The sequence below is a fragment of the Salmo salar genome, chromosome ssa13 (assembly GCF_905237065.1).
Source record: "Salmo salar chromosome ssa13, Ssal_v3.1, whole genome shotgun sequence".
Classification (NCBI taxonomy): domain Eukaryota; kingdom Metazoa; phylum Chordata; class Actinopteri; order Salmoniformes; family Salmonidae; genus Salmo; species Salmo salar.
The window spans coordinates 32,403,714-32,428,720 of NC_059454.1; the positions used below are offsets into that span (position 1 = coordinate 32,403,714).

The 25,007-nt window shown below is 42.1% G+C and overlaps 1 protein-coding gene across 2 annotated transcripts; it reads right to left on the bottom strand.

Annotated features, from left to right (window-relative positions):
* Positions 1 to 1,889: 1,889 nt before the first annotated feature.
* LOC106566897 (calcitonin gene-related peptide type 1 receptor) lies at positions 1,890 to 24,911 on the bottom strand. 2 transcript variants are annotated; one of them, XM_014135461.2, is made up of 13 exons: positions 24,570 to 24,911; positions 11,316 to 11,370; positions 11,091 to 11,241; positions 10,339 to 10,446; positions 10,112 to 10,224; positions 7,407 to 7,498; positions 6,975 to 7,101; positions 6,646 to 6,799; positions 5,792 to 5,852; positions 5,559 to 5,625; positions 5,134 to 5,352; positions 4,903 to 4,944; positions 1,890 to 4,724 (listed from the first exon to the last, which is right to left on the bottom strand). In XM_014135461.2, the coding sequence occupies exons 2-13, from the start codon at positions 11,364 to 11,366 to the stop codon at positions 4,461 to 4,463; spliced, it is 1,449 nt and encodes a 482-aa protein (XP_013990936.1). In that variant the 5' UTR covers positions 11,367 to 11,370; positions 24,570 to 24,911; the 3' UTR covers positions 1,890 to 4,460. The 2 variants fall into 2 exon arrangements, with proteins under 2 accessions (XP_013990936.1, XP_013990937.1); XM_014135462.2 differs by lacking the exon at positions 24,570 to 24,911 and adding an exon at positions 23,979 to 24,200.
* Between the last annotated feature and the right edge of the window lie 96 nt (positions 24,912 to 25,007).

Below are 25,007 nucleotides of genomic sequence, written 5' to 3' on the forward strand. Positions count from 1 at the left end.
CATCAGACCAGAGGACATCTCTCCAAAAAGTACAATCTTTGTCCCCATGTGCAGTTGCAAACCGTAGTCTGGCTTTTTTATGGCGGTTTTGGAGCAGTGGCTTCTTCCTTGCTGAGCGGCCTTTCAGGTTATGTCGATATAGGACTCGTTTTACTGTGGATATAGATACTTTTGTACCAGTTTCCTCCAGCATCTTCACAAGGTCCTTTGCTGTTGTTCTGGGATTGATTTGCACTTTTCACACCAAAGTACATTCATCTCTAGGAGACAGAACGCGTCTCCTTCCTGAGCGGTATGATGGCTGCATTATCCCATGGTGTTTATACTTGCGTGCTATTGTTTGTACAGATGAACGTGGTACCTTCAGGCGTTTGGAAATTGCTCCCAAGGATGAATCAGACTTGTGGAGGTCTACAATTTTTTTTCTGAGGTCTTGGCTGATTTCTTTTGATTTTCCCATGATGTCAAGCAAGAGGCACTGTGTTTGAAGGTAGGCCTTGAAATACATCCACAGGTACACCTCCAATTGACTCAAATTATGTCAATTAGCCTATCAGAAGCTTCTAAAGCCATGACATCATTTTCTGGAATTTTCCAAGCTGTTTAAAGGCACAGTCAACTTAGTGTATGTAAACTTCTGACCCGCTGGAATTGTGATACAGTGAAATATAAGTGAAAGAATCTGTCTGTAAACAATTGTTGGAAAAATTACTTTTGTCATGCATAAAGTAGGTGTCCTAACCGACTTGCCAAAACTATAGTTTGTTAACAAGAAATTTGTGGAGTGGTTGAAAAACGAGTTTTAATGACTCCAACCTAAGTGTAAGTAAACTTCCGACTTCAACTGTATATATGGGTAGAATCTACTGTACACCAAAACCAATTAGCTAAGGTGCTGGATGCAAAATGCTAAGCTGGAGAAACAGTCAGATGCTAATTTATTTAAATAGAGGCTAAGTTTTTGGTCAATCGACTTTCAGAGAATATTTGTAATAACGGAGCTGTGAGTCGGGAAGCAGGTGCAGGTGAAACATTTAATAAAACAGCGAAACCAGTAACGAGACAATTCCATAAGGCTACACGCCGGTAAACAAGAACAATAACAACTGCTGAGAAAAGATAAGGGAGTTACATATAAAGGGGAGGAAATGATGATGGTAATGAAGTCCAGGTGTGAATCATGATGAACAGGTGTGCGTAATCATAAATCCAAGGACCGGTGGTTAATATTCTGGTGATGTTAAGCCGGAGGGGAGGAGCAGAAGAGGAAGTGACAATATTCCCCCAAAAAATTATGGAGTGCAACTCTTCACGTGGCACGGTAGGCCTTATGTTCATCGTCTTCAATATCTGCAATAAATGGGAACATCACCCAACTAAAGACCAACGTCTGGAACGTCAATTACCTACATTATGTGGACGCCTCATGAACTGCTCTCAACCTGTACTAATAGCGTATCATAGGGAATTGCCATTACATCCAATTTAGGCCAGCATTATTTGTAAGGTTCATGTGATCAAGTATTTACTTTAGGCTTCTCTCCACATTATAAAAAGCTACCTAATCTAAGACACAGAGCAGTAACACCAGCCCGTAAAAAGTAACTAATTTCTATCAAGACAGGATTGACACAGGCTCTTATCCACCTAAGATGAAAGGAGTCTGGAAAAAACACCAGCCCATTTTTAATTGCAATCTTTATGGTTTGCAAGAAATATCCCCTTTCGACTTGCAAGTTTAACTAAAGTAAATGAGTGTCCGTTTTTAACCAAAGCTTTTCACTCCTGGTGGTCTTATTTTAATACATTCTGAGCGAGTCAGACCTACATTATAAAAAAAGATCCCCAAAACCATAATTCAATGGACAAAACTCAAGCACAAACCAAAATGATAAACATTTATTATTTTTAATTTTTTTTACACTTAAAACACAACAATTTATTTGGAAGTTAAAGTGGAATGTTTTTCATACACTGCATAGTACATTCTCCCCACTACACACAGTATGCACAGTTCAACTGCAGCTCAGCGGTATAATACATGTATCCTCTTTGATTTTTCAAAGATTGTGTATAGCAACTCAATAAACAAGATTTGCTAAAGCATAAGAAAGTAACACTGGATAAAAAGTGTTGTGATAGACATAGGGCATCCCTCATCACAGGTTCTCCTATTAGAGATTCAAAGCACACAGCCACACTTTTTTCCTCATGGTGTTGTATTCCTTATACACTCATCTTACTTGCCTCAGAGAACTTAACATTCAGCAGTCAGAACTATGCCAAGTTAAGCAGTCGTTTCATGTTTCGAAAAAGGCAAGCTTATGTAACACATTTAAATAAGTTACACATCATTAAAGTGACAAAAAGACTGATCCAAATCTTTACAATATAGCCTTAGCAGTGTCAGAGTAATAAAAAATTAAACGACACCAAAAATTCCTAATATTCCAACACTTACAGTGGCAAGAAAAAGTATGTGAACCCTTCGGAATTACCCGGATTTCACCATAAATTGGCCATCAAATTTGATCTGATCTTCATCTAAGTCCTAACAATAGACATACATAGTGTCTAATAACACCCACATTGTATTTTTGTCTATATTCAATACATCATTTAAACATTCACAGTGTAGGTTGGAAAAAGTATGTGAACCCCTAGGCTAATGACTTCTCCAAAAGCTAATTGGAGTCAGGTGTCAGCTAACCTGGTGTCCAATCAATGAGACGAGATTGGAGATGTTGGTTAGAGCTGCCTTTCCCTATAAAAAAAAAAAACTCACAAAATTTAAGTTTGCTATTCACAAGAAGCATTGCCTGATGTGAACCATGCCTCGAACAAGAGAGATCTCAGAAGACCTAAGATTAAGAATTGTCTACTTGCATAAAGCTGGAAAGGGTTATAAAAGTATCTCAAAAGCCATGATGTACATCAGTACACGGTAAGACAAATTGTCTATAAATGGAGAAAGTTCAGAACTGTTGCTACTCTCCCTAGGAGTAGCCATCCTGCAAAGATGACTGCAAGAGCACAGCACAGAACGCTCAATGAGGTTAAGAAGAATCCTAGTGTCAGCTAAAGACACAGAAATCTCTGGAACATTCTAACATCTCTGTTGACGAGTCTACGATACGTAGAACACTAAACAAGAATGGTGTTCATGGGAGGACACGGAAGAAGCCGTTGTTGTCCCCAAAAAACATTGCTGCACGTCTGAAGTCTGCAAAAGTGCACCTGGATGTTCCACAGCGCTACAGGCAAAATATTCTGTGGACAGATGAAACTACAGTTGAGTTCTTTAGAAGGAACACACAGCACTATGTGTGGAGGAAAAAAGACACAGCACACCAACATCAAAACCTCAACTGTAAAGTATGGTGGAAGGAGCATCATGGTTGGGGCTGCTTTGTTGCCTCAGGGCCTGGACAGCTTGCAATAGTCAACAGAAAAATGTATTCCCAAGTTTATCAAGATATTTTGCCAGAGAATGTAAGGTTGTCTGCCAATTGAAGCTCAACAGAAGAAGTTGGGTGATGAAACAGGACATTGACCCAGAACAGAAGTAAATCAACAATAGAAGGGTTTCAATAGAAGTCCTGACCTCAACACAATTGAGATGCTGTGGCATGACCTCGAGCAATTCACACCAGACATCAAGAATATTGTTGAACTGAAACAGTTTTGTAAAGAGGAATGGTCCAAAATTCCTCATGACTGTTGTGCAGGTCTGATCCGCAACTACAGAAAACATTTGGTTGAGGTTATTGCTGCCAAAGAAGGGTAAACCAGTTATTAAATCCAAGGGTTCACATACTTTTCCCACCCTGCATTGTGAATGTTTACACGGTGTGTTCAATAAAGACAAACGTATAATTGTTTGTTTTATTAGTTTAAGCAGACTGTTTGTCTATTGTTGTGACCTTGATGAATATCAGATAATTTTTTGCAGAAATCCAGGTATTTTCAAAGGGTTCACATACCTTCTTGCCACTGTATATACTGTCTAATAGGGCCACAGGAATTGATTACATCAGACACTGATCGGCACTGAAGGCCAATATCAAACATTGCCAGAGATAGCCCTCTTTATTGGGTCATTTTATCACTGGGATTGTTCCATAATATATTGTGCCTAAGGCCAAAATCAGCAACAATGAAAAGCTACAGTGAAATGTATATACATCTGGTGGCAAATAATTGTCTGTAAGGTTTCAACTGGACCCTGTAAGCTGCTCATTCATCAGATGTCTGTATATGTGTTTGTCTGTGTGTATCTTGTACACATTTGTGTGTATATTTCTTACCACGTGGGTTATCCAACATTTACAATGACACAAAAGGTCATGGCCCCCATTTTCTGCATTGATCAATTGTCTGTGGCCAATCTGTGAGTTTAGTGAGCCTGTTTGTCATAGCATCATGTGATGGTGCCTATGGGAAGTGACAGTGCAGTGCTATCAGATGTCCGTGGTCTCCAGGATCCTGGGCGTGTCCATCTCCCCGTTGGTGCAGCGCTTGCCATTGCTCTGTCCATTGGCTCGGTAGTGCACACTACCACCTGGCTTAATGATGGTGTTCCCCTCAGGAGCGGTGAGCTCTAGGCTAACTGTAGCACGACTCGTCTCGGTCACAGAGGAGTTGGTGTGGTAGTGGGAGTAGGAATCTGTCCATTTCCACACCAGCTTAGTCTGTGCCCATTTCCTCCTAAGACATGCCTGCACCTATGGAACCAGACACTAAGTGGTTTAAGAGCAACATAAATGCTAGCTCTAACATTCTCAGTAAATACTGTCAAACAAATATCTAAGATTTTCTGGATGATAATGATTATTAAATAGAAATGTAAATTGTAATAGGTATACTGAGCTTAATAATCATATTTAAGATGCTGGCACTTACCTCTGCATTGTAAAAGCAGAATATAATTGCGACCAGGAGTCCCTATAAAAAATGTAAAAAAAAGTAATTCAGTGAATATTGACTGTGGAAAGGTTATACCAATGTTTTGAATACATGATACATACTGTATGTAGGCTAGTTATATTCATTTGTAAGACGCTGTCTATGCTACCAAACATCGATTTAGGTTTGTATAGAATGGAACTGTGAGCAGCACCATCCAATCCATACCTGGAAATGTGTAAAAATGTTCATGATGAACTCGTAGATGGCCCTAGCCTTACGTCCCTCTGGCCTCCAGGGAACCAGGATGAACTGGGCTCCCAGCAGAGGTATCAGGATGAGAGTGGCTCTCACCACCTTCATATAGGCATTAGACTCTGCACTGTGGGTCACCTGAAGCTTGGTGATCAACACACGCACTATATTGAGCAGGAAGAACAGGTTCACCTGGAGAGAGAGCGAGAGACAGAGAGAAGAGGAATAGAGTGAGTGAATTGAGTGATTGCATTCAGTGATCGATTGTTTTCCATGAGCAATTGGCTACTTGCAATTCAAACCCAATATTAGATGAAAAGCATACATTTTCTGTTTGAGAACACTTTGGTTGCTATTTCTGCTAAATGTTTTTGTTTGTTTTGGTAGTGCAGAATCACCAGCAGGGCAGCATGGACAGGCCCATGGATGATGTAGAGCAGGTGTGTGTCGGAACTGATCCAGCATCTGGGAGACAAAGAGACAAACCTGAGCTCAACTGAGACAGAAACATCTGATTCTGAGTTTAACTGAGATATCAGTAACTGACAATGTTCTAATGCAGTATAGAGCGCAGAATGTCAATCTCTGCCACTAATATGCACTGTATTCAGAGGGAGTTGTGACACATTACCTGTCATCATAGAAGAGCCCACGGGCCACAGCATGTGTGATGGCAGGAATGATGGGGAAGCCTGGGAGAGAGAGGGAGTTCATGACTGTCGAGCTTCCATAAGGCCTTCATAGATATGACATAACAAATAGAGCTTTCCTCGGGGACCCCCAGACATTTCACAATTTTGTTGTAGCTCTGAACTAGCTCACCTGATTCACCTATTCAAGGGCTTGATTAGTTGACAAGTTGAATCAGGTGTGCTAGCTCTGGTACAGATCGACTGGGGGTCCCCGAGTAGAGGTTCAAGAACTGATAAAGCACAGGCGGCTGGTGGCACCTTATTTGGGGAGGACGGACTCATGGTAATGGCTGGAACTGAATAAATGGTATATCAACCACGCAGTTTCCATGTGTTAGATACCAATCCATTCACTCAATGTGATAGAGATATGAAAGCATAGAAGACTCATTGCACATTATGTAAGGGGAACTGCACCTCAAGGCTATGCCCAAACACTACATCCCAACCGTTCCGTCACCTCTGGTCTCTTAGCCCTCCCACCCCTACGGGAAGGCGGCTCCCGCTCGGCCCAGTCAAAGCTATTCTCTGTCCTGGCAGCCCAATGGTGGAACAAGCTTCCCCCTTAAGTCAGGACAGAGGAGTCCCTGCCCATCTTGCGAAAACATCTGAAACCCTACCCTCTAGTATCTTAGATAACTCACGGCACCCCAGACGTCTGATAAATTACTAAAATGGCAATGTAAGTAAATTATGTGCTAGGGGAAAAGGATGGTCAAACAACAATGTATATCAGATAGCAGAGCAGGACACAGCAATGTGAACAGTGAAAAATAAAGATGCAGTCACTCACCCCAACCCAGGACATAGTACCAGCCCAGCTGCTGCTCTCCCACAAACACAGCCACGATGATGAGAGTGTGCAGGTAGATCCCCTCACACAGCATCCAGAAGTAGTTGGATCCAAACGTATACTGGTTTAGGACTGCCAGGATCTTGCATCCAATCTGAGAGAGAACAACACAGGGAGAAGCCTCAGGACAGGGGTTGTTTTTGCGCATATAAAATGCTAACTTTAAGTTGTCACTGGCACTCATTTCTACACATCGTGGAGGGTAGCACCTCAAAATGTTCACCAACCAGTAGCTATTCACCCTGATGGCAGAGATGCACAGTACTTACAGGGTTGCTGGCCCCCAGCTGCTGGTTGTTGGCTACAGCAGAGAGCCAGATGACGGTGCAGATGGAGTTGAAGATAAAGGACAGGAACATGTTCTTATGGAGGGAGTTCCTCTGGCAGCTCAGACTCCTAATGGGAGGATTAGAACAGAAAGAGAGAGGCACACTTAGGAAACAAACAAATGTGTAACTGTGTCTACACTGGCTCGTATAGGGTCATAGGAAAGCGCAGTCTTTCATTTGACTATGTGAATTAATTGGGCAATGTAGGGAACAACCAAAGACCTCTGTTTAGAGTAGAGGGCTCTGGTGTAGGAAGAGCAATACAAACAGAATCACTTTGATTAGAGGATGTAAAGTGAAAAGGTACACTAAAGTGACATTCAGAGCACAGTCTATCTGGTGGGTCCAAAGAGGAAACAATGCATGACTCACTTGAAGTAGGAGAAGATGCAGAGTGAGATGATGAGAGATACCACAGACAATCCATGTCCCACAATGGCCAAGTAGTACAAGCTAAATGCAAACTGGGCAAGAAGGGAAAGGGGAAGCATTAATTCCCTTCTTTAACCTGGTAAACTCAGACACCATCTTGAGGTATTTTCTAAACGTCACATAACATGTAAACTCCCTTCCTTCATTAGATACATTTAGACTTCAAAAAGTCCAAGAAACGCATGCCTAGTATTGTTAGAAAAGGTAAGAACTGTGGGATTCTGATACAGGTGTACAGCAATAACATTCCCAAAATTGTCCCCATGTTAGGGAATAAGAGATTTGAAAGTCTAGGTTTGAAATAAAATATGTCACAATTACCATTCCAAAAGGATACTTTTGTCATATCTTTTTCCTAATGCTGGCACTCAAAACGTGCAAATTCCTATAGTAAGACAGCCATTTTAAAAGTGCAACGTGCCATGCCTTCTTACAGGAATGCTATGCATACAGTGCCTTCAGAAGTTATTTACACCTTGACTTTTTCCACATTTTGTTGTGTTACAACCTGAATTTAAAATGTATTAAATTGAGATTGTGTCACTGGCCTACACGGCATGCCCTATAATGTCAAAGGGGAAATATGTTGTTTAGAAATGTTTACAAATTAATTAAAAATGAAGTGCGGAAATGTCTTAAGTATTCAACCCCTTTGTTATGGCAAGCCTAAATAAGTTCAGGAGTAAAATGTGCTTAACAAGTCACATAAGTTGCATGGACTCTTGAATGACTACCTCATCTCTGTACCCCACACATACAGATAATTGTAAGGTCCCTCAGTTGAGCAGTGAGTTTAAAACTTAGTCAACCACAAAGACCAGGGAGGTTTTTCAATGCCCTGTAAAGGAGGGTACCTATTGCTAGATGGGTAAAAAAAATCTATATATAATTAATATCTTTGAGCATGGTGAAGTTATTAGTTACACTTTTGTATGGTGTATCAATACACCCAGTCACTACAAAGACACAGGCGTCCTTCCTAACTCAGTTGCTGGAGAGGAAGGAAGAAACCACTCAGGGATTTCACCATGAGGCCAATAGTGACTTTAAAACAGTTAAAAACAGAGTTTAATGGCTGTGATAGGAGACAACTGAGGATGGATCAACATTGTAGTTACTACACAATACTAAACTTAATGAAAAGAGTGAAAAAGAGGAAGCCAAAACATGCATCCTGATTGGAATATGGCACTCAAGTAAAACTGAAAAAAATGGTGGCAAAGAAATTCACTTTATGCCCTGAATACAAAGCATGATGTTTGGGGCAAATACAACACAATCACTGAGTAATATTTTCAAGCATGGTGATGGCAGCATCATGTTATGGGTATGCTTGTCATAGGCAAGGGCGTTTTGTAAGATGAAAAGAAAGAGCTAAGCACAGGCAAAATCCTAGTGGAAAACCTGGTTGTCTGCATTCCAACAGACACTGGGAGACAAATGTACCTTTCAGCAGGACAATAACCTAAATCACAAGGCCAAATATACACCAAGAGGATATTGAATGTTCCTGTGGCCTAGTTACAATTGACTAAAATCGTCTTGAAAATCTATGGCAAGTCTTGAAAATGGCTGTCTAGCAATGATCAACAACCAACTTGACAGAGCTTGAAGAATTTTAAAAAGAATAATGTGCAAATATTGTGCAATCCAGGTGTGCAAAGCTCTTAGGCTTACCCAGAAAAACTCAGCTGTTATCACTGCCAAAGGTGATTCTGACATGTATTGACTCAGGGGTGTGAATACTTATGTTAATGAGATATTTCAGTATTTCATTTGAAATTAAATTTGCAAACATTTTTAAAGAATGTTTTCACATTGTTATTATGGCGTATAGTGTGTCGAATGGGTGAGAAAATGTCATCAATTTTTAATTGAGGCTGAAGGCACTGTATAAGGAGAAAGCTGAAGTCATAACATTTTCACTGATGTAATCAACTCATGTCAGATTCCCAGTTCGTCCACTAGAAGATCACGTGACATGACCACTTGAAACCAGAGGCGACTGGTTTGGGTAGTACCTCAGTGCGAAAATGGCTGAACGGATTTTCAAGCCTGACATCTTAAAATGACCCAAAAGTTATCATTTAAAAAATATGAAACACACAGACATGCGAAGGAACTTCAAAGTTATTTTCCGATTCATTTTTCCCCATTGGAAACAAGTGAGAGATCAACAGCGAAAATGGAGGATGCATTCAAGGTCATGACATATTAAATGTGGATGGAAAAGAAATGCGTCGCATTACGCTGACCACCAGGGTGTACCCTTTCCATTTATACTATTTTTTTTGCACTTTTGTTGACTTGACCTAAATTACATACTCTATTACTATGACCATAGCACAGCACATGATTTATGGCCTATGGAAGGATTCTTATGACATCGCCAACAGTAAGATTTGATTTTCCAAAAATAGAAGTGCTGTAGCTTTTGAAAGATATGCCACTTTCTATTTTCTGACTGAAATTGACAGAGTGGGTAGCAGTTAAGCTCCGTGGGCCCAAAACAACCCTCAGAGTTTAACAGGTATTAACTAAATGAACACAATAGCGAGATGAACTTAAAAACAATCACTAAATTGAATAACAAAAATGTCTAAGCCACTGTCAAAATTACTAAACAAGTTGGCTTAGAAGTATACCGTCAGTTTGTCCTTAGTGTACATCTGACACTGGGTATAATTGGACCAAATACGGTTGCTCTCAGGGTGACGAAACCACTGTCCGTCCGAGTTGCACACTTTAGTCACTTTCTCTGTTTGAATGGACACAGGGAGAGGATGGATGTCACAAAACACTTCAGGTAAGGCATCATTAAATATCAAGTCAGTTTAATTGTGATTGTTACATGTGTGGCTGGCTGGTTTACCCGAGGGGTCAAAGTCCTGGAAGTACACAGGGCAGAGCTGCATGGCCGTGCCAGGTGCAGAGTCATCCCAACACAGCCAGCCGTCCCACGTGCGGTTACAGAATGTGCCTGCAAGGGGCGACAACAGAAGAGTAGCTGTGTACAGTATTATAGTAATGCAACTGTTTCATGTTTAAAATGTTTAGGATCATTGCCTTTGTTGAACTGTTTATTATATCATGGACATAATATAAAGAGTGACATTGTTAGTAATATTAGAACTTCTAAAAACCTAGGGCTTAAAAACCTAGAGCTAAATCTGTCACCATAAAATACAGTGTTGAGGCATTTAAGACAAACTGAAAACAACGGTCTCTTATTTCCTGTGAATGTCATGCAAAAGCAGAGTAATGAAAAACAGATCAAAAAAGCAAACACCTGTTAAATGTTTAAAATGTCTCTTCAAAATTTACTACGTTAAATAGTATAAATGCATTTAAAACAGAAACAGCTACATGTGCAAACAAAGATCACTTTTTAAAAAAACAGTCCTAGTGAACAATACAATGACGTCTGTGTCCAGGTTGTATGTACGGAAATAAGGTGAAAAATAGCATTTCAAAAGCCTTTATTTAGTGAGGTCGAGACACAGGGGCAGCTTGGAGACAAAGACCACTTCCCTTCTTTCAGACCTGAGGGTAGTCACTTCCCTTATCCCCTGACCTGCACCACTCCGCTATATTGTATGTGTGCACATGTGTGTAGTGCCTCACCAGCTTCATTGCGTGGTGGGTCATAGATGATCTTCAGGTAGCACTCAAACTGAGCTGAGAGGATCTGGCTGCGGGTCACGGTGGTCGACAAAGGGATGTTGGGCACCTCCTCGGATGCCAGCATGGTCCCCACATCTTCACAGTGGCATACCTATTGGATGTTTAACAGCTCCTTTTATAGTTTCTAATCTGACGAAAACACACATATTCAGGAGTCTCTCTCACCTCAACGGCCAGTAGTAGCACCGGAAGCCATAGCGCTGGGATCCTCCACATTGTTCTATATGGGACAAAGAGAGTTGTTGCCAGTGAGCATAGGTGAACTACAGTGGCTTGCGAAAGTAGTCCCCCCTTAGGCATTTGTCCTATTTTGTTGCCTTACAACCTGGAATTAAAATAGATTTTTGGGCGGTTTGTATCATTTGATTTACACAACATGCCTACCACTTTGAAGATCAAATATTTATTGTGAAACAAGACAAAAAAAATACTCTACTTTGTAGAGCCACCTTTTGCATCAATTACAGCTGCAAGTCTCTTGGGGTATGTCTCTATAAGCTTGGCACCTCTAGCCACTGGGATTTTTGCCCATTCTACAAGGCAAAACTGCTCCAGCTCCTTCAAGTTGGATGGGTTCCACTTGTGTAGAGCAATCTTGAAGTCTTACCACATATTCTCAAATTGGATTGAGGTCTGGGCTTTGACTAGGACATTTAAATGTTCCCCTTAAACCACTCGAGTGTTGCTTTAGAAGTAAGCTTAGGGTTATTGTCCTGCTGGAAGGTGAACCTCCGTCCCAGTCTCAAATCTCTGGAAGACTGAAACAGGTTTCCCTTTATTTAACACCATCCATCATTCCTTCAATTCTTACCAGTTTCCTAGTCCCTGCCGATGAAAAACATCTCCACAGCATGATGCTACCAGCACGCTTCACCTTGGGGATGGTGTTCTCAGGGTGATGAGGTGTTGGGCTTGTGCCAGGCATAGCGTTTTCCTTGACGGCCATCTGACCAGAGTACCTTCCAAATGTTTGGGGAGTCACCCACGTGCCTTTTGGCGAACACCAAATTTGTTTGCTTATTTTTTCTTTAAGCAATGTCTTTTCTGGCCACTCTTCTGTAAAGCCCAGCTCTGTGGAGTGTACGGCAAAGTGGTCCTATGGACAGATACTCCAATCTCCGCTGTGGAGCTTTGCAGCTCCTTCAGGGATATCTTTGGTCTCTTTGTTGCCTCTCTGATTAATGCCCTCCTTGCCTGGTCTGTGAGTTTTGGTGGGCGGCCCTCTCTTGGCAGGTTTGTTGTGGTGCCATATTCTTTACATTTTTTAATAATGGATTTAATGGTGCTCTGTGGGATGTTCAAAGTGTCTGATATTTTTTTTTATAAGCCAACCCTGATCTGTACTTCTCCACAACTTTGTCCCTGTAACACCCTGGCCATAGAAAGGTTTTTTTTGTTCGTTATTTTGGTTAGGCCAGGGTGTTACATTGGGTGGGCGTTCTTTTTTCTAGGTTGGTTTGTTTCGTTGATTTTGGCCGTGTGGCTTCCAATCAGGCACAGCTGTAGTTTGTTGTTGCTGATTGGGAGTCACACATAAGTAACCTGTTTTTTCCTTTGGGGTTTGTGGGCGATTGTTTTCTGTTTCGTTCATTTTTGACCAGACAGGACTGTTTGCTGTCGTTGCTGTTTAGTGTTTTGTTTATAGTGGTTCATTTTATTAAATATTCAAAATGAATACACATCCTCCGCTGCACCTTGGTTTTATTACAACGACAGCCCTTACAGTCCCTGACCTGTTTGGCGAGCTCCTTGGTCATCATGGTGCCGCTTGCTTGGTGGTGCCGCAGACTGGGGCCTTTCAGAACAGAGATTATATATCACATACACAGATCATGTGACACTTAAAGTCCACCTGTGTGCAATCTAACTAATTATGTCATTTCCGAAGGTAATTGGTTGCTCCAGATCTTATTTAGGGGCTTCATAGCAAAGGGGGTGAATACATGTGCACGCACCACTTCCGTTTTGAATTTTTTTTAAACGTTCTTTTTTTCATCACACCAATTTGGACTATTTTGTGTATGTCCATTACATGAAATACAAATAGAAATCCATTTAAATTATAGGTTGTAATGCAACAAAATAGGAAAAATGCCAAGGGGGATGAATACTTTTGCAAGGCACTGTATGACGAGAGGAATCACAAGCATGGAAATAGTAGAGGGGAGCGGCTGTATTTCTAACTGTGGGATATACTTCTACGGTCTGGTTCATGGTAGAAATTATTTGCAGCAATAGCTCTCTTTGAAGGGACCACTCAACAGTAATTGGCCATACTATGAGGAGACAACAAAAATACATGTTTGTTTATGTGTTTGTGCTGACGGAACACACATTGCAGGGTCTCAGAACAGGATGTCCACTCAAAACAGGTCACAGCACCACAGTCGTTCCGCCCATGGTCAGGGAACATGCATATTTACAATACCAAGAAAGACGAGGATGTTTATTTGAAGATCGCTGAATCTGATGTAAAAGTATACAAAGCTTGTCCCTCATGAAATCCACACTCTTCTTACAAAATGTTAATTCACTAACCCAGCAAAAAGAAACCTTTTGAATTATAAAGCACAGTCAAATTCCAGCTGAAGCAGGGACATAGAAGTATTGATCTTTGAGTACTACGAGACATATGAAAACATTTTTAGTGAGTTATTAAAAAATGATGAGTGTAAAACATGAGCAAAGGGAGAGAAAGACAGGAGGAAAAGAGAGGATAGAATGTGGAATGCTTTGGAGCTTTGGGGGAAGACTGTTAGTAAGGGAGGATGAGTCACACACCTCCAGCTCTCTCTCACTCCTAACCCCGGGTTCTTTGGAAATGTCATAACTGTCAATGGTCACACAGAGATGGGTGTGGATCACAATCTAAGAAGGGAACCACAGCATCTTACTGCAGCTCTGCTCTACATATCTTGTAAATTGTCTTTGACCTTTTATCTGTGACCATGGGTGTGGGATAGATAGATAGAGAGAGAGGGTAAGACCGGGTACAGAGGCAGAACACAAGCCCCATGGCTGACCCCTATGGCAGGACAATCCACAGAGGTACACAGTTGGCCCAGAAACTCAATACACTGGTGTAGTCTATATATAGGGTCCTCTCTCTTCAATGGCTTGTCACCTGATCAAAGTCCCAGGAGGGACACGCGTGTCACACTTGTTCAGTAGTGTTCTCATACAACACCCTTTCACAATCAAGCAATGTTCCCATTCCCTTTCAGTCTGTAAAACTATTATTTGCCTCCTATGCCAAGGAAAACAAACACACTGAGTAAAAACATTTTCAAAAATTAAATAATTTGTAGTAGTAATGATTTTTTGTCAACAAGACAACTAACTATCACTTAAACTGATGAACCAAAATTATGTAGTGCCTAGTTAACGTATATAGTTTGATAACTGCTAAACGCTGTCAATTTCTAGAGTTTCCCTTCACAAATGTATCAATTTGACATCCATTTATGTTTGAAGGTAAAACCAAATCTATGGATAAGGCTGTAAATACTACATCATCATTCTCCATCAGGCAGTGTGCTGGTGTAGTCTATATATAGGGTCCTAGATCTCTTCAATGGCTTGTCACCTGACCAAAGTCCCAGGACGGACACTGGTGTCACAAGTGCTCATCTGTGTTCTCATTCAACGCTATACAACACCCTTTCACAATCAAACAACTTCCCATTCCCTTTCAGTCTGTAAAACTGCTATTTACCTCCTATGCCAAGGAAAACAAACTGAAATGAGAACTGTAATTACAGTCTGGTTGTTATCATGAACCGAGTAGTAATGAGCAGGATATTACATCCTGATGATAACAATTAATCAGACTTGATTCACTATATAAAAAATGTCAAGTGTCACATGACACACGAGCCCGAGAGAGAGAGAGAGAGAGAGGCACACAGGGAAATCAGATTGTTACAGAAATTAATACCTCCTATTGACATACGGGGAAAATGAAACAAAAACAAATAATAAACTAAATTGCTATTTGGCCCTAAAAAGAGATTATAAATTAGCAGAATAGCTCTACTCTGTCAGAAATACAAAACAGAGACACAACATGACCAGATACAAGCTCAGTGACCACCAATACAGTACCACAGAATGAGTAGTAATACCCATAAAACCTAGGGGTCAAACAAGGAAATGATTCCAATTGTTTTTCCACCATTCATTTTTCCTGTAGAAGATTTTAGAAACACTTACAATTAGGTCTGTGTTATGTGTAGGCTTACCCTGGCGTGATGTTTTGATAACCTTGTAAATCTCTAGGACAAGGTGACTTTTATCAATATATGTCTGCATTTATCCCCCCAAAATTAAAAGCTAATTAGCTGCTAATGTGGCTATCATAAAGAACTGCCATGATGATCTGGATGAGACTGCCGAATCGAGGAAAATATAAGAATGTCTGGATTCTAATGTTAACTACATTTAGTAATTAATAGACAACATTTCTTTAAAATCGACAATTGTCTTAACTGTCTTGTCCAAGTTTAAAATTGACACAATACCTGTTAGCAAAGGTGTCAGCTAGAGATTTATTTTTTTATTTTACCTTTATTTAACCAGGTAGGCTAGTTGAGAACAAGTTCTCATAAACAACTGCGACCTGGCCAAGACAAAGCAAAGCAGTGTGACAGACAACACATGGAGTAAACAATAAACAAGCCATTTGTCACATCCTGACCAGTATAAGGGGTTATTTGTTATTGTAGTTTGGTCAGGACGTTGCAGGGGGTATTTGTTTAGAGTGTTTCGGGGTTTGTTGGGCTATGTGTTTATGTAGAGGGGTGTTTGTTTAGAGTGTTCTGGGGGTTTTGTATTTCTATGATTTTCTAGGTTGTGTATGTCTTTGTTGGCCTGGTATGGCTCTCAATCAGGAACAGCTGTACATCGTTGTTGCTGATTGGGAGTCATACTTAGGTAGCCCTTTTTTCACCTGTGGTTTGTGGGAAGTTGTTTTTGCACTGTGTTTAGCCTGCAAGACTGTCAAGCTGTCGTTCGTTTTCTTGTTTTGTTATTTAAGTGTTCAGTAAAAAGTTTAATATGAGCACTCAACCCGCTGCGCCTTGGTCTACTACGTACGACACCCGTTACACCAATAACACAATAAACAAGTCAATGACACAGTAGAAAAAAAAGAAAGTCTTTATACAGTGTGTGCAAAAGGCATGAGGAGGTAGGCAACAAATAGGCCATAGGAGCAAATAATTACAATTTAGCAGATTAACACTGGAGTGATGAGCATATGATGTGCAAGTAGAAATACTGGTGTGCAAAGAACAGAAAAGTAAATAAAATAAAAACAGTATGGGGATGAGTTAGGTAGATTGGGTGGGCAATTTACAGATGGACTATGTACAGCTGCAGCGATCGGTTAGCAACTCAGGTAGCTGATGTTTAAAGTTAAATGAGGGAAATAAAAAAGTCTCCAACTTCAGCGATTTTTGCAATTCGTTCCAGTCACTGGCAGCAGAGAACTGGAAGGATAGGCGGCCAAATGAGGTGTTGGCTTTGGGGATGATCTGTGAGATATACCTGCTGGAACGTGTGCTACGTGTGGGTGTTGTTATCGTGACCAGTGAACTGAGATAAGGCGGAGCTTTACCTAGCATAGACTTATAGATGACCTGGAGCCAGTGGGTCTGGCGACAAATATGTAGCGAGGGCCAGCCGACTAGAGCATACCCTGTAGTATGCAGTGGTGAGTGGTATAAGGTGATTTGGTGACAAAACGGATGGCACTGTGATAGACTGTATCCAGTTTGCTGAGTAGAGTAATGGAAGCTATTTTGTAGATGACGTCGCCGAAGTCGAGGATCGGTAGATAGTCAGTTTTACTAAGGTAAGTTTGGCGGCGTGAGTGAAGGAGGCTTTGTTGATGACATGCAGGAGCTTGCAGGGATTTGTAGTCTTGCATGAGGTCTACTTTTAATCTAATTAGCATTTTCAAATCTGAGAGTAAATAGAGCTGAATATTGATAAGACACTTTGTCCGAGAGAGATTTGCATGGTTATCAAAACGTCACGCCAGGGTAAACCTACACATAACACAGACCTAATTGTCAGTGTTTCTTGGTGGAAAAAAGAATGGAACCATTTCCCTGTTTGACCGCTAGGTTTTATGACACTTCCACTGTGGGGCTTTATTGGCTATAGAAAAAGGGAGACACAAAAAGACTTTGCTGCCCAACGAGGAGTGTGTATGTAGTCAATGCACGACATGGGAAGTAAAGATAGATGCACTTCTTCCACCATTAAAAAATATATTATTCAGAAAGAGAGTCATTCTTCGAAGAAAATAGTCAATTTATTCAAAAATAAATTAAACCCAGAGGAAAAATGTTAAATACTCATGGACGAAGGCGCGTTGGCTCCTCTTGCAGTCAAATATGTATTTGGCACTCATTGCCTGACACTGGGCCAATTGAGATATTGCGTGTGATTAATACTTTTCAGTTAATTACTAAAGCTCTCGCCCTTGGGCCAATCAGTGCCATTTTGTAAATGCCGGATCTCTATGGCAAGACGCATAATTCATCCAAATTGAGTCAAAATCGGAACAGTGCTGTCTGAGGTATCGCGTGTGACGATGGTACAGACTGAGACAGATCCACAGTCTCCTCCCAAATTAAGCAGTAAAACTCGCTATTATTATCCCAAATTGTAATGATGGTAGTTGTATCACTAATATAGTGGCGATGATAATAGTAGTAATAGTGTTAGTAGGTAGAAATGATAGCTAGTAGTGATAAGTGTAAATAAAAGTGGTTGAAGCGTACATTTTTGTAGTAATAAGTGGTTTGTTATTTTTCATGAAAGCGAGAGAGACATTTAGTAATTGTCGATTGACAACTACACCAAACTAATTAAATAAAGACAGCACTTCAAAAAGTATATTTCACACGATAGCCTGCTGAATTTGCGAGATAACCTTTCTTTAATTTTATTTCGGCATAAATGAAAATGTCGCACTGACTTGTCCACGGATTGATGTTTCAGCATTGTTTCAATGAAGAGTTCGGCGTTTGACGAGCCATGTGCGACATACACACAGCTAGAGTTAGCGGCAGGTGAACGAGCAATATCCACCGTCGTACTGTAGTATGGATAAAGCCTGAGCTGGAATGGGAAGTTAAGTGAAGCTGGCTAGCTTTAGCAGTATACCTCTCAGGCGCCTTGCGAGGCTATTGGCCCCTTAACCTGAGCCCTAATCTTGGTTCAGCAGAATGTCAACTCAAAACAAAAAGACAGTGTTAAAGCTAGAATCCTTAGTTGCTGCATCCATTTTTTAATGATATGTATACCCATTGATTCTTAAAAATATATATCATTTAAATGCCTCAGCTTAGTTCAACTGTCATAACCCATCAGAACCTAAAACATGAGCTTGTTTTACTCCAATGTTTGTAAACAATGTGAATGGGAACAAACACTGTATCATGGTCATGGTCATTCCTTGCATCTTTAGCTGTCTGTGAATTTGAGGTGACAGCTTTCTTATTGTTTCAATTAAGGATTCTAGCTTCAAGGAATTAATATTGGTCTACCAGCATCCCAGGTAGTTCACTTAATTCAAGATATAATTGGTACTTATAATACCTGTAGTTAAGCAAAAATAAATGCTCTACACTATTTAGATGTATTTATTCACTGGTTTGCAGACCAGGACAAACAGTTAAGGTATGACTATATAAAAATGTAATTACTGCTAGAAACGGTCCCTTGACAACCACTCAGGAGGCTCTTCATAACCACTCAGGAGGCTCTTCATAACCACCACAAATTCATGAAGTTGTCATTTCAGTCCAAGTCTTTTTAAGGCGGACGCAGAGTTATTCTAAGCTTTGATACAGGACCATCAAATCAAAGTACTTTAACTTGTTTTAAATATTCTCTTGGGTTACATGTAGCACTGAAGCGCTCTTTGCTAACCTCTATCCATGTACCATTACAGTGTATGGGTATTTTCAAGTTCACCCTTCCTTACATCATTTTCTACCAAAGAGTCCTGCCACTGGAAAAGTACAGATGTGACTACAGTGTGTCTTGAACATCTTGAATAATAGCAACTTGTTTCAAGCAGACCACCATAGTCCCCGTGCCCAAGAAAGTCAAGGTAACCTGCCTAAATGACTATCGTCCCATAGCACTCACATCTATAGCCATGAAGTGCTTTGATAGGCTAGTCATGGCTCACATCAACACCATCATGCCAGAAACCCTAGAGCCACTCCAATTCACTTACCGCCCCAACAATCTCTATCGCACTCTACACTGCCCTTTCCCACCTGGACAAAAGGAACACCTACTGTATGTGAGAATGCTGTTCATTGACTATAGCTCAGCATTCAACACCTTAGTACCCTCCAAGCTCATGACCCTGGGACTGAATATATCCACGCTACTGGATCCTGGACTTCGACGGGCCGTCCCCAGGCGGTGAGGGTAAGCAACACATCCACCATGCTGACCATCAACACGGGGGCCCCTCAGTGGTGTGATTAGTCCCCTCCTGTACACCCTGTTCACCCACGACTGCGTGGCAGTGCATGACTCCAACACCATCATAAAGTTTGCTGACGACACGATAGTGGTAGGCCTGATCACCAAGAACGATGAGGCAGCCTATAGGTAGGAGGTCAGAGATCTGGCAGTGTGCAAGACAAAGGAGCTGATTGTGGACAACAGGAAATGATGGGGCTGTAGTGGAGCGGGCCAAGGACTTCAAGTTGCTTGGTGTCCACATCACTAAGGAATTAACATGAGCCACACACAGTGCCTCTTCTCGCTCAGGAGGCTGCAAAGATTTGTCATGGGCCTTCAGATCCTCAAAAAGTTCTACAGCTGCACCACTGGGAGAATCTTGACTGGCTGCATCAACGCTTGATACAGCAACTGTAAGGCACCCGACCACAAGGCACTATAGAGGGTGGTGAGTAAGGCCCAGAACGCCACAGGGGCCGAGCTCCCTGCCATCCAGGACCTATATACTAGACGGTGTCAGAGGAAGGCCCCCAAAACAATTGTCCGACTCCAGCTAACCAAGCCATAGACCATTCTCTCTGCTACCGCACGGCAAGTGATACCGGTGCACCAAGTCTGGAACCAACAGGACCCTGAACAGCTTCTAACCCCAAGCCATAAGACTGCCAAACAGCTACACGGACCATCTGCATTGACCCTTTTTTTAACAAACTGTTGCACTGACTATGCACACACACACACCAACATACGCACACATGGATACTGACGCCACAAACACCCACACACGCTGCTGCTACTACTACTGCGCCACATATGCTGCTGCTACAGCTGTCTATTATCTATTCTGTTGCCTAGTCACTTTACCCCTATCTACAGTATATGTGAATAGCTACCTCAATTACCTTGTACCCCTGCACGTCGACTCGGTATTGGTACTCCCTGTACATAGCCATGTTATTTTTACTCATTATTGTTATTCACTGTGTATTTATTCCCTGTGTCACTATTTCTATTTTATCTTTAAGGACCCCTAAGTAAGCATTTCACTGTTAGTCTTCACCTTAACTACCACAGTCATGTGGTAAGACCCTTCCTTTATGATTTGTTTAACCTAGCTGTCACTGTGTCACGCTCGTCAAAATAAGTAGACCAAGGCACAGCGTGCATAGAGTTCCACATGTTTTAATAAATGAAACTCACCAAAACAAATACAGATGGACAGCTGCCTCTGATTGGAAACCACACTCAGCCAAAACAAAACAGAAAAACTAGATTGCCCACCCCACATCACACCTTGACCTAACCAAACTAGAGGAAAATAAACGTCTACGGTCAGGACGTGACAGTACCCCCCCCAAAGGTGCGGACTCCCTGCCGCAAACCTGAACCTATAGGGGAGGGTCCGGGTGGGCATCTATTCTTGGTGGCGGCACTGGTTCCCACACTGCCCGCTGAACCCCCCCGCTTCTGTGTCGCCGGAGGAACCAGACTGTGGATCATCGCCGGAGGCTCTGAACTGCCGACTGCCACTGAAGACTCTGGGCTCCGGGCCATGGATCGTCACTGCAGGCTCCGGGCCATGGATCGTCGCTGCAGGCTCCGGGCCATGGATCGTCGCTGCAGGCTCCGGGCCATGGATCGTCGCTGCAGGCTCCGGGCCATGGATCGTCACTGGAGGCTTCCTACGTGGAGCTGGAACCAGTCTCACCGGACTGGGGAGACTCACAGGAGACGGTGCACAGAGCAGGCACTGGGTATACTGGGCTGTGGCGGCGCACTGGAGGTCTGGAGCGTATGGCTGGCACAACCCGTCTTTGCTGGATGCTCAACCCAGCTCGACAACTGCAGGGCGCGGGCACAGATCGCACCGGCCTGTGAATGCGCACTGGCGACACAGTGCGCATCACCCCATAACACGGTGCTTGCCTCGTCATTCGCTCCCCACGGTAAGCACGGGGAGTTGGCTCAGGTCTCCACCCTGACTCTGCCAAACTCCCCGTGTGCCACCCCAAGAAATTTTTGGGGCTGCCTCTCGGGCTTCCTTCGTTGCCATGCCTCCTGATCTCGTCGCTGTTCCTCCCTCGCTGCTTCCACCTGTTCCCATGGGAGGCGATCCCTTCCGGCCTGGATCTCCGCCCACGTCCAGGATCCTTTGCCATCCAGGATGTCCTCCCATGTCCACCTCGTCTTCCCCGTAGGCGCACGCTGCTTGGTTTTCTTGTGGTGGGATCTTCTGTCACGCTCGTCAAAAGGAGTAGGACAAGGCGCAGCATGTGTAGAGTTCCACATGTTTTAATATATGAAACTCACCAAAACAAATACAGACGCAAACAAAACGTGAAGTAATGGTGTGCTCACAGGCACAACACAAAAACAAGATCCCACAACTCAAGGAGGGAAAAAGGGCTGCCTAAGTATGGTTCCCAATCAGAGACAACAATGGACAGCTGCCTCTGATTGGAAACCACACTCAGCCAAAACAAAGAAATAGAAAAACTAGACTGCCCACCCCACATCACACCCTGACCTAACCAAACTAGAAGAAAATAAACGTCTAAGATCAGGGCGTGACACACTGACCAACCAGCACCAATATTTCCCTGAGCAGTTTGCCGTTTCCTTTCCCAGTTCTCTTTTCTAACTTTCATTCAGTTTTATTAATTCCTGAGACATCAGACCTTGATGACTACTTGGGTACTAAATCTCCACCCACACGTTAGAAGCATCTTTAACCATTTGACTAGAAGAGATGCTAATCATGCATTCCATATTTTATGAAAATTATTTGGATTTCCCAGCTCCTTTCTGACAACCCCATGACCCATGAGAGCAATGCATCTTTCTGTCCTTTAGGGCAGGGTTTCCCAAACTCGGTCCTGGCCCTGGCCCCCCCTGCCCCTCCCCTCCCCTCCCTGGGTGCACATTTTGTTTTTTGTCCTAGAACTACATAGCGGATTCAAATAACCAACTTATCATCAAGCTTTGATTATTTAAATCAGTTGTGTACTGCTTTGGGCAAAACACAAACCCTGCTTTAGAGGCACATTTTTTGAAGGTGGTTCTGACGCCAATTTGTTGTTTCTTGCAAAGAATGGTGGTAGTTGAGTTTAGGGACAACCTCTACACATAATTCCCCCCCCCTCGTTTGCTTACTGTAAGTCAGGCTGTCATAGCTCACTGACTGTAACTCACTGAGAAGCCTGTTTATTTGTATTACAAAGAGCCTCTCCGAATCCCAGGAAGGATGAAGTATGAGGAGGCCTCTCTTCCTCTGTTGTCCTGGCACTTCCACCCCCCCTCGCCCAACAACCACAGGTTAAAAATAAGCCATTGTTAGCCTACACCTACACAAAGTCCTAGGGTTTTAGAGGGAAGTAAACTTTGAACTTACATCATTAGGCATCAGTAATATTGTTTAACTTTTTTAAAACATATAACTGCCAGGAAATGTGACTTTGATAAAACTAGAACAGTTATGTTGTACACGTCAACAACATACTGTGTGTAGGCCAACCTCAACTAATGTATGGACCACAGTGAAAAGTCTACTATGACATACGGTAGGTAGAGTATTCTTTACTTTTACTCTGACTGATTCCATAAATCTCTGAGTCAATTTTTGTTTTCCAGGAATTTTCATAAAGCGCTCTATTGGTGAGTGATTATGGACTTTTTCCCATAGCTGGATCCAGAAATAGTTTTCCAAGCTTGGAGCCATGCCATACTGTTTTGCCAGAGAGAGCGAGAGCGAGAGAGAGAGAGAGAGAGAGAGATCAGACCATCCACAACAGTTCCCCAACACACTGTCCCATCACTGTGATACCCCAAACAAACACACTCTCCCACCGGCCATGGTGCCAGTAGGACTGGCATACTGCACCCACTCCAACACATACAAAAATATGATCCCTATTTTATGATCCAGATTTTGCCACCAACCACCCCCCCCCACCCCACCCCCCACTGCTATCGTAACACTGACAGAGCAGGTATGACATGTTTCAGACCTCCTGTGGTTATATTACCCCCCAGTTTATATACCATCCTGCTAGTCAAAATAATCCATAGGTAACATTAACCCCTGGTCCCCTTTCCTTCCACTACCCAGAAAAAGCAGTCAGTTCGGCACAGGGTCTTGGCATGATTGCAAAAGGGTTTTGGACTAAAGTAGCAGGCACAACACATACCACTCAACAGCTGCCTGGCAGGGGCAGTGTGTTCTAGGGCAAAGATATGTTGGAGGGCTGGGACTCCTGAACAGAACCATTAAAACCAGCAACACAATATGCACAAATAGAACAGATCTGGAAACACCGCAAGTTGCTTACTTACTGATAGCCTTTGATGTGAAGCCTTTAACGTTACATTTGAGTGACATACAAAACAGTCACGTGCAGTATGTAATTATGAAGGCACAACAGTCAAGGATATTCGTAATTTAATATCACTTCCATCCTTTGTTCTTAGAAAGCCAACTTGTTGCAATAATCACGACCGCAAGCACATACGAGCGCACACACACATTTAGATTTTTTTACTTAAATTTATACCCTCCAAATTCTCCAAACAAGGCAACCAACTGGCCAGGGCGTGTTTGTCATGCAACCTGTTTGGGTGGGGTTACTTGGAGACTGCGCGTGCATTAGTGTCCAAAATGTGCCCATATGACCAAATGCATTTTATTTGTCTAATTGATATTGTTTAGTTGATAGGCTATTCATTTTTATTTTCTTAAAATGACACGGAATTCTATTTCGCTGGGCATGCATAGGCTAATGACAGACAATCGCGTCTATGACAGTAACATAGATGTCACATTCTGTAGCTTACAAAAATATATATATGCTCTTATAGTGTGTAAAGCAAAAAAATTTGCAGCTACAATGGACATCCTCTTGGAAAATATGTAAAAAATACACATACCTTCAGAATTTGTTGGATGCTCTCTACTTTCCAAAATCTTCCCACCTTCACATGTTCCAGTGTAAACGTCTCAGGAACTGTGTCCAGTCCGCACCAAAGCGTTGAATTGATAGCCGCGATTGTTGAGGGCGGTCCGTCTCAGGGTTTTAGGGTTTTTTAAATCAACATGAAATTTGGATTTCAGTGCCTAATTGGTTATTTCCATGATTGAGTCAGTGTTTCAATTTTTTGAAGCAATGCTTACACTGGTCCTACCACTGTAAATTAGTTAGTCTGCAACTGACTGTTGACATTAACGACTTGTCAGTTGTCTTGCCTGAGTCTTTTAGACTAGCAAGCTGCTGCTTCATTCAAATGAAATAGAAAACGCATGATTTATTGCTGAGGAGGGTGTTATTTTTTGTAGCAATTTCATGCGTTCCCAATTACATAAACATA

Coding starts and splice junctions, on each gene's coding strand:
- LOC106566897 (XM_014135461.2), bottom strand. CDS start 11,366: ATGTGGAGGATCCCAGCGCTATGGCTTCCGGTGCTACTACTGGCCGTT. Junction 5,626..5,791: donor GGGCTCTTCTATGATGACAG/GTAATGTGTCAC, acceptor TTTGTCTCCCAG/ATGCTGGATCAGTTCCGACA. Junction 4,725..4,902: donor TCTGCTTTTACAATGCAGAG/GTAAGTGCCAGC, acceptor CTGGTTCCATAG/GTGCAGGCATGTCTTAGGAG.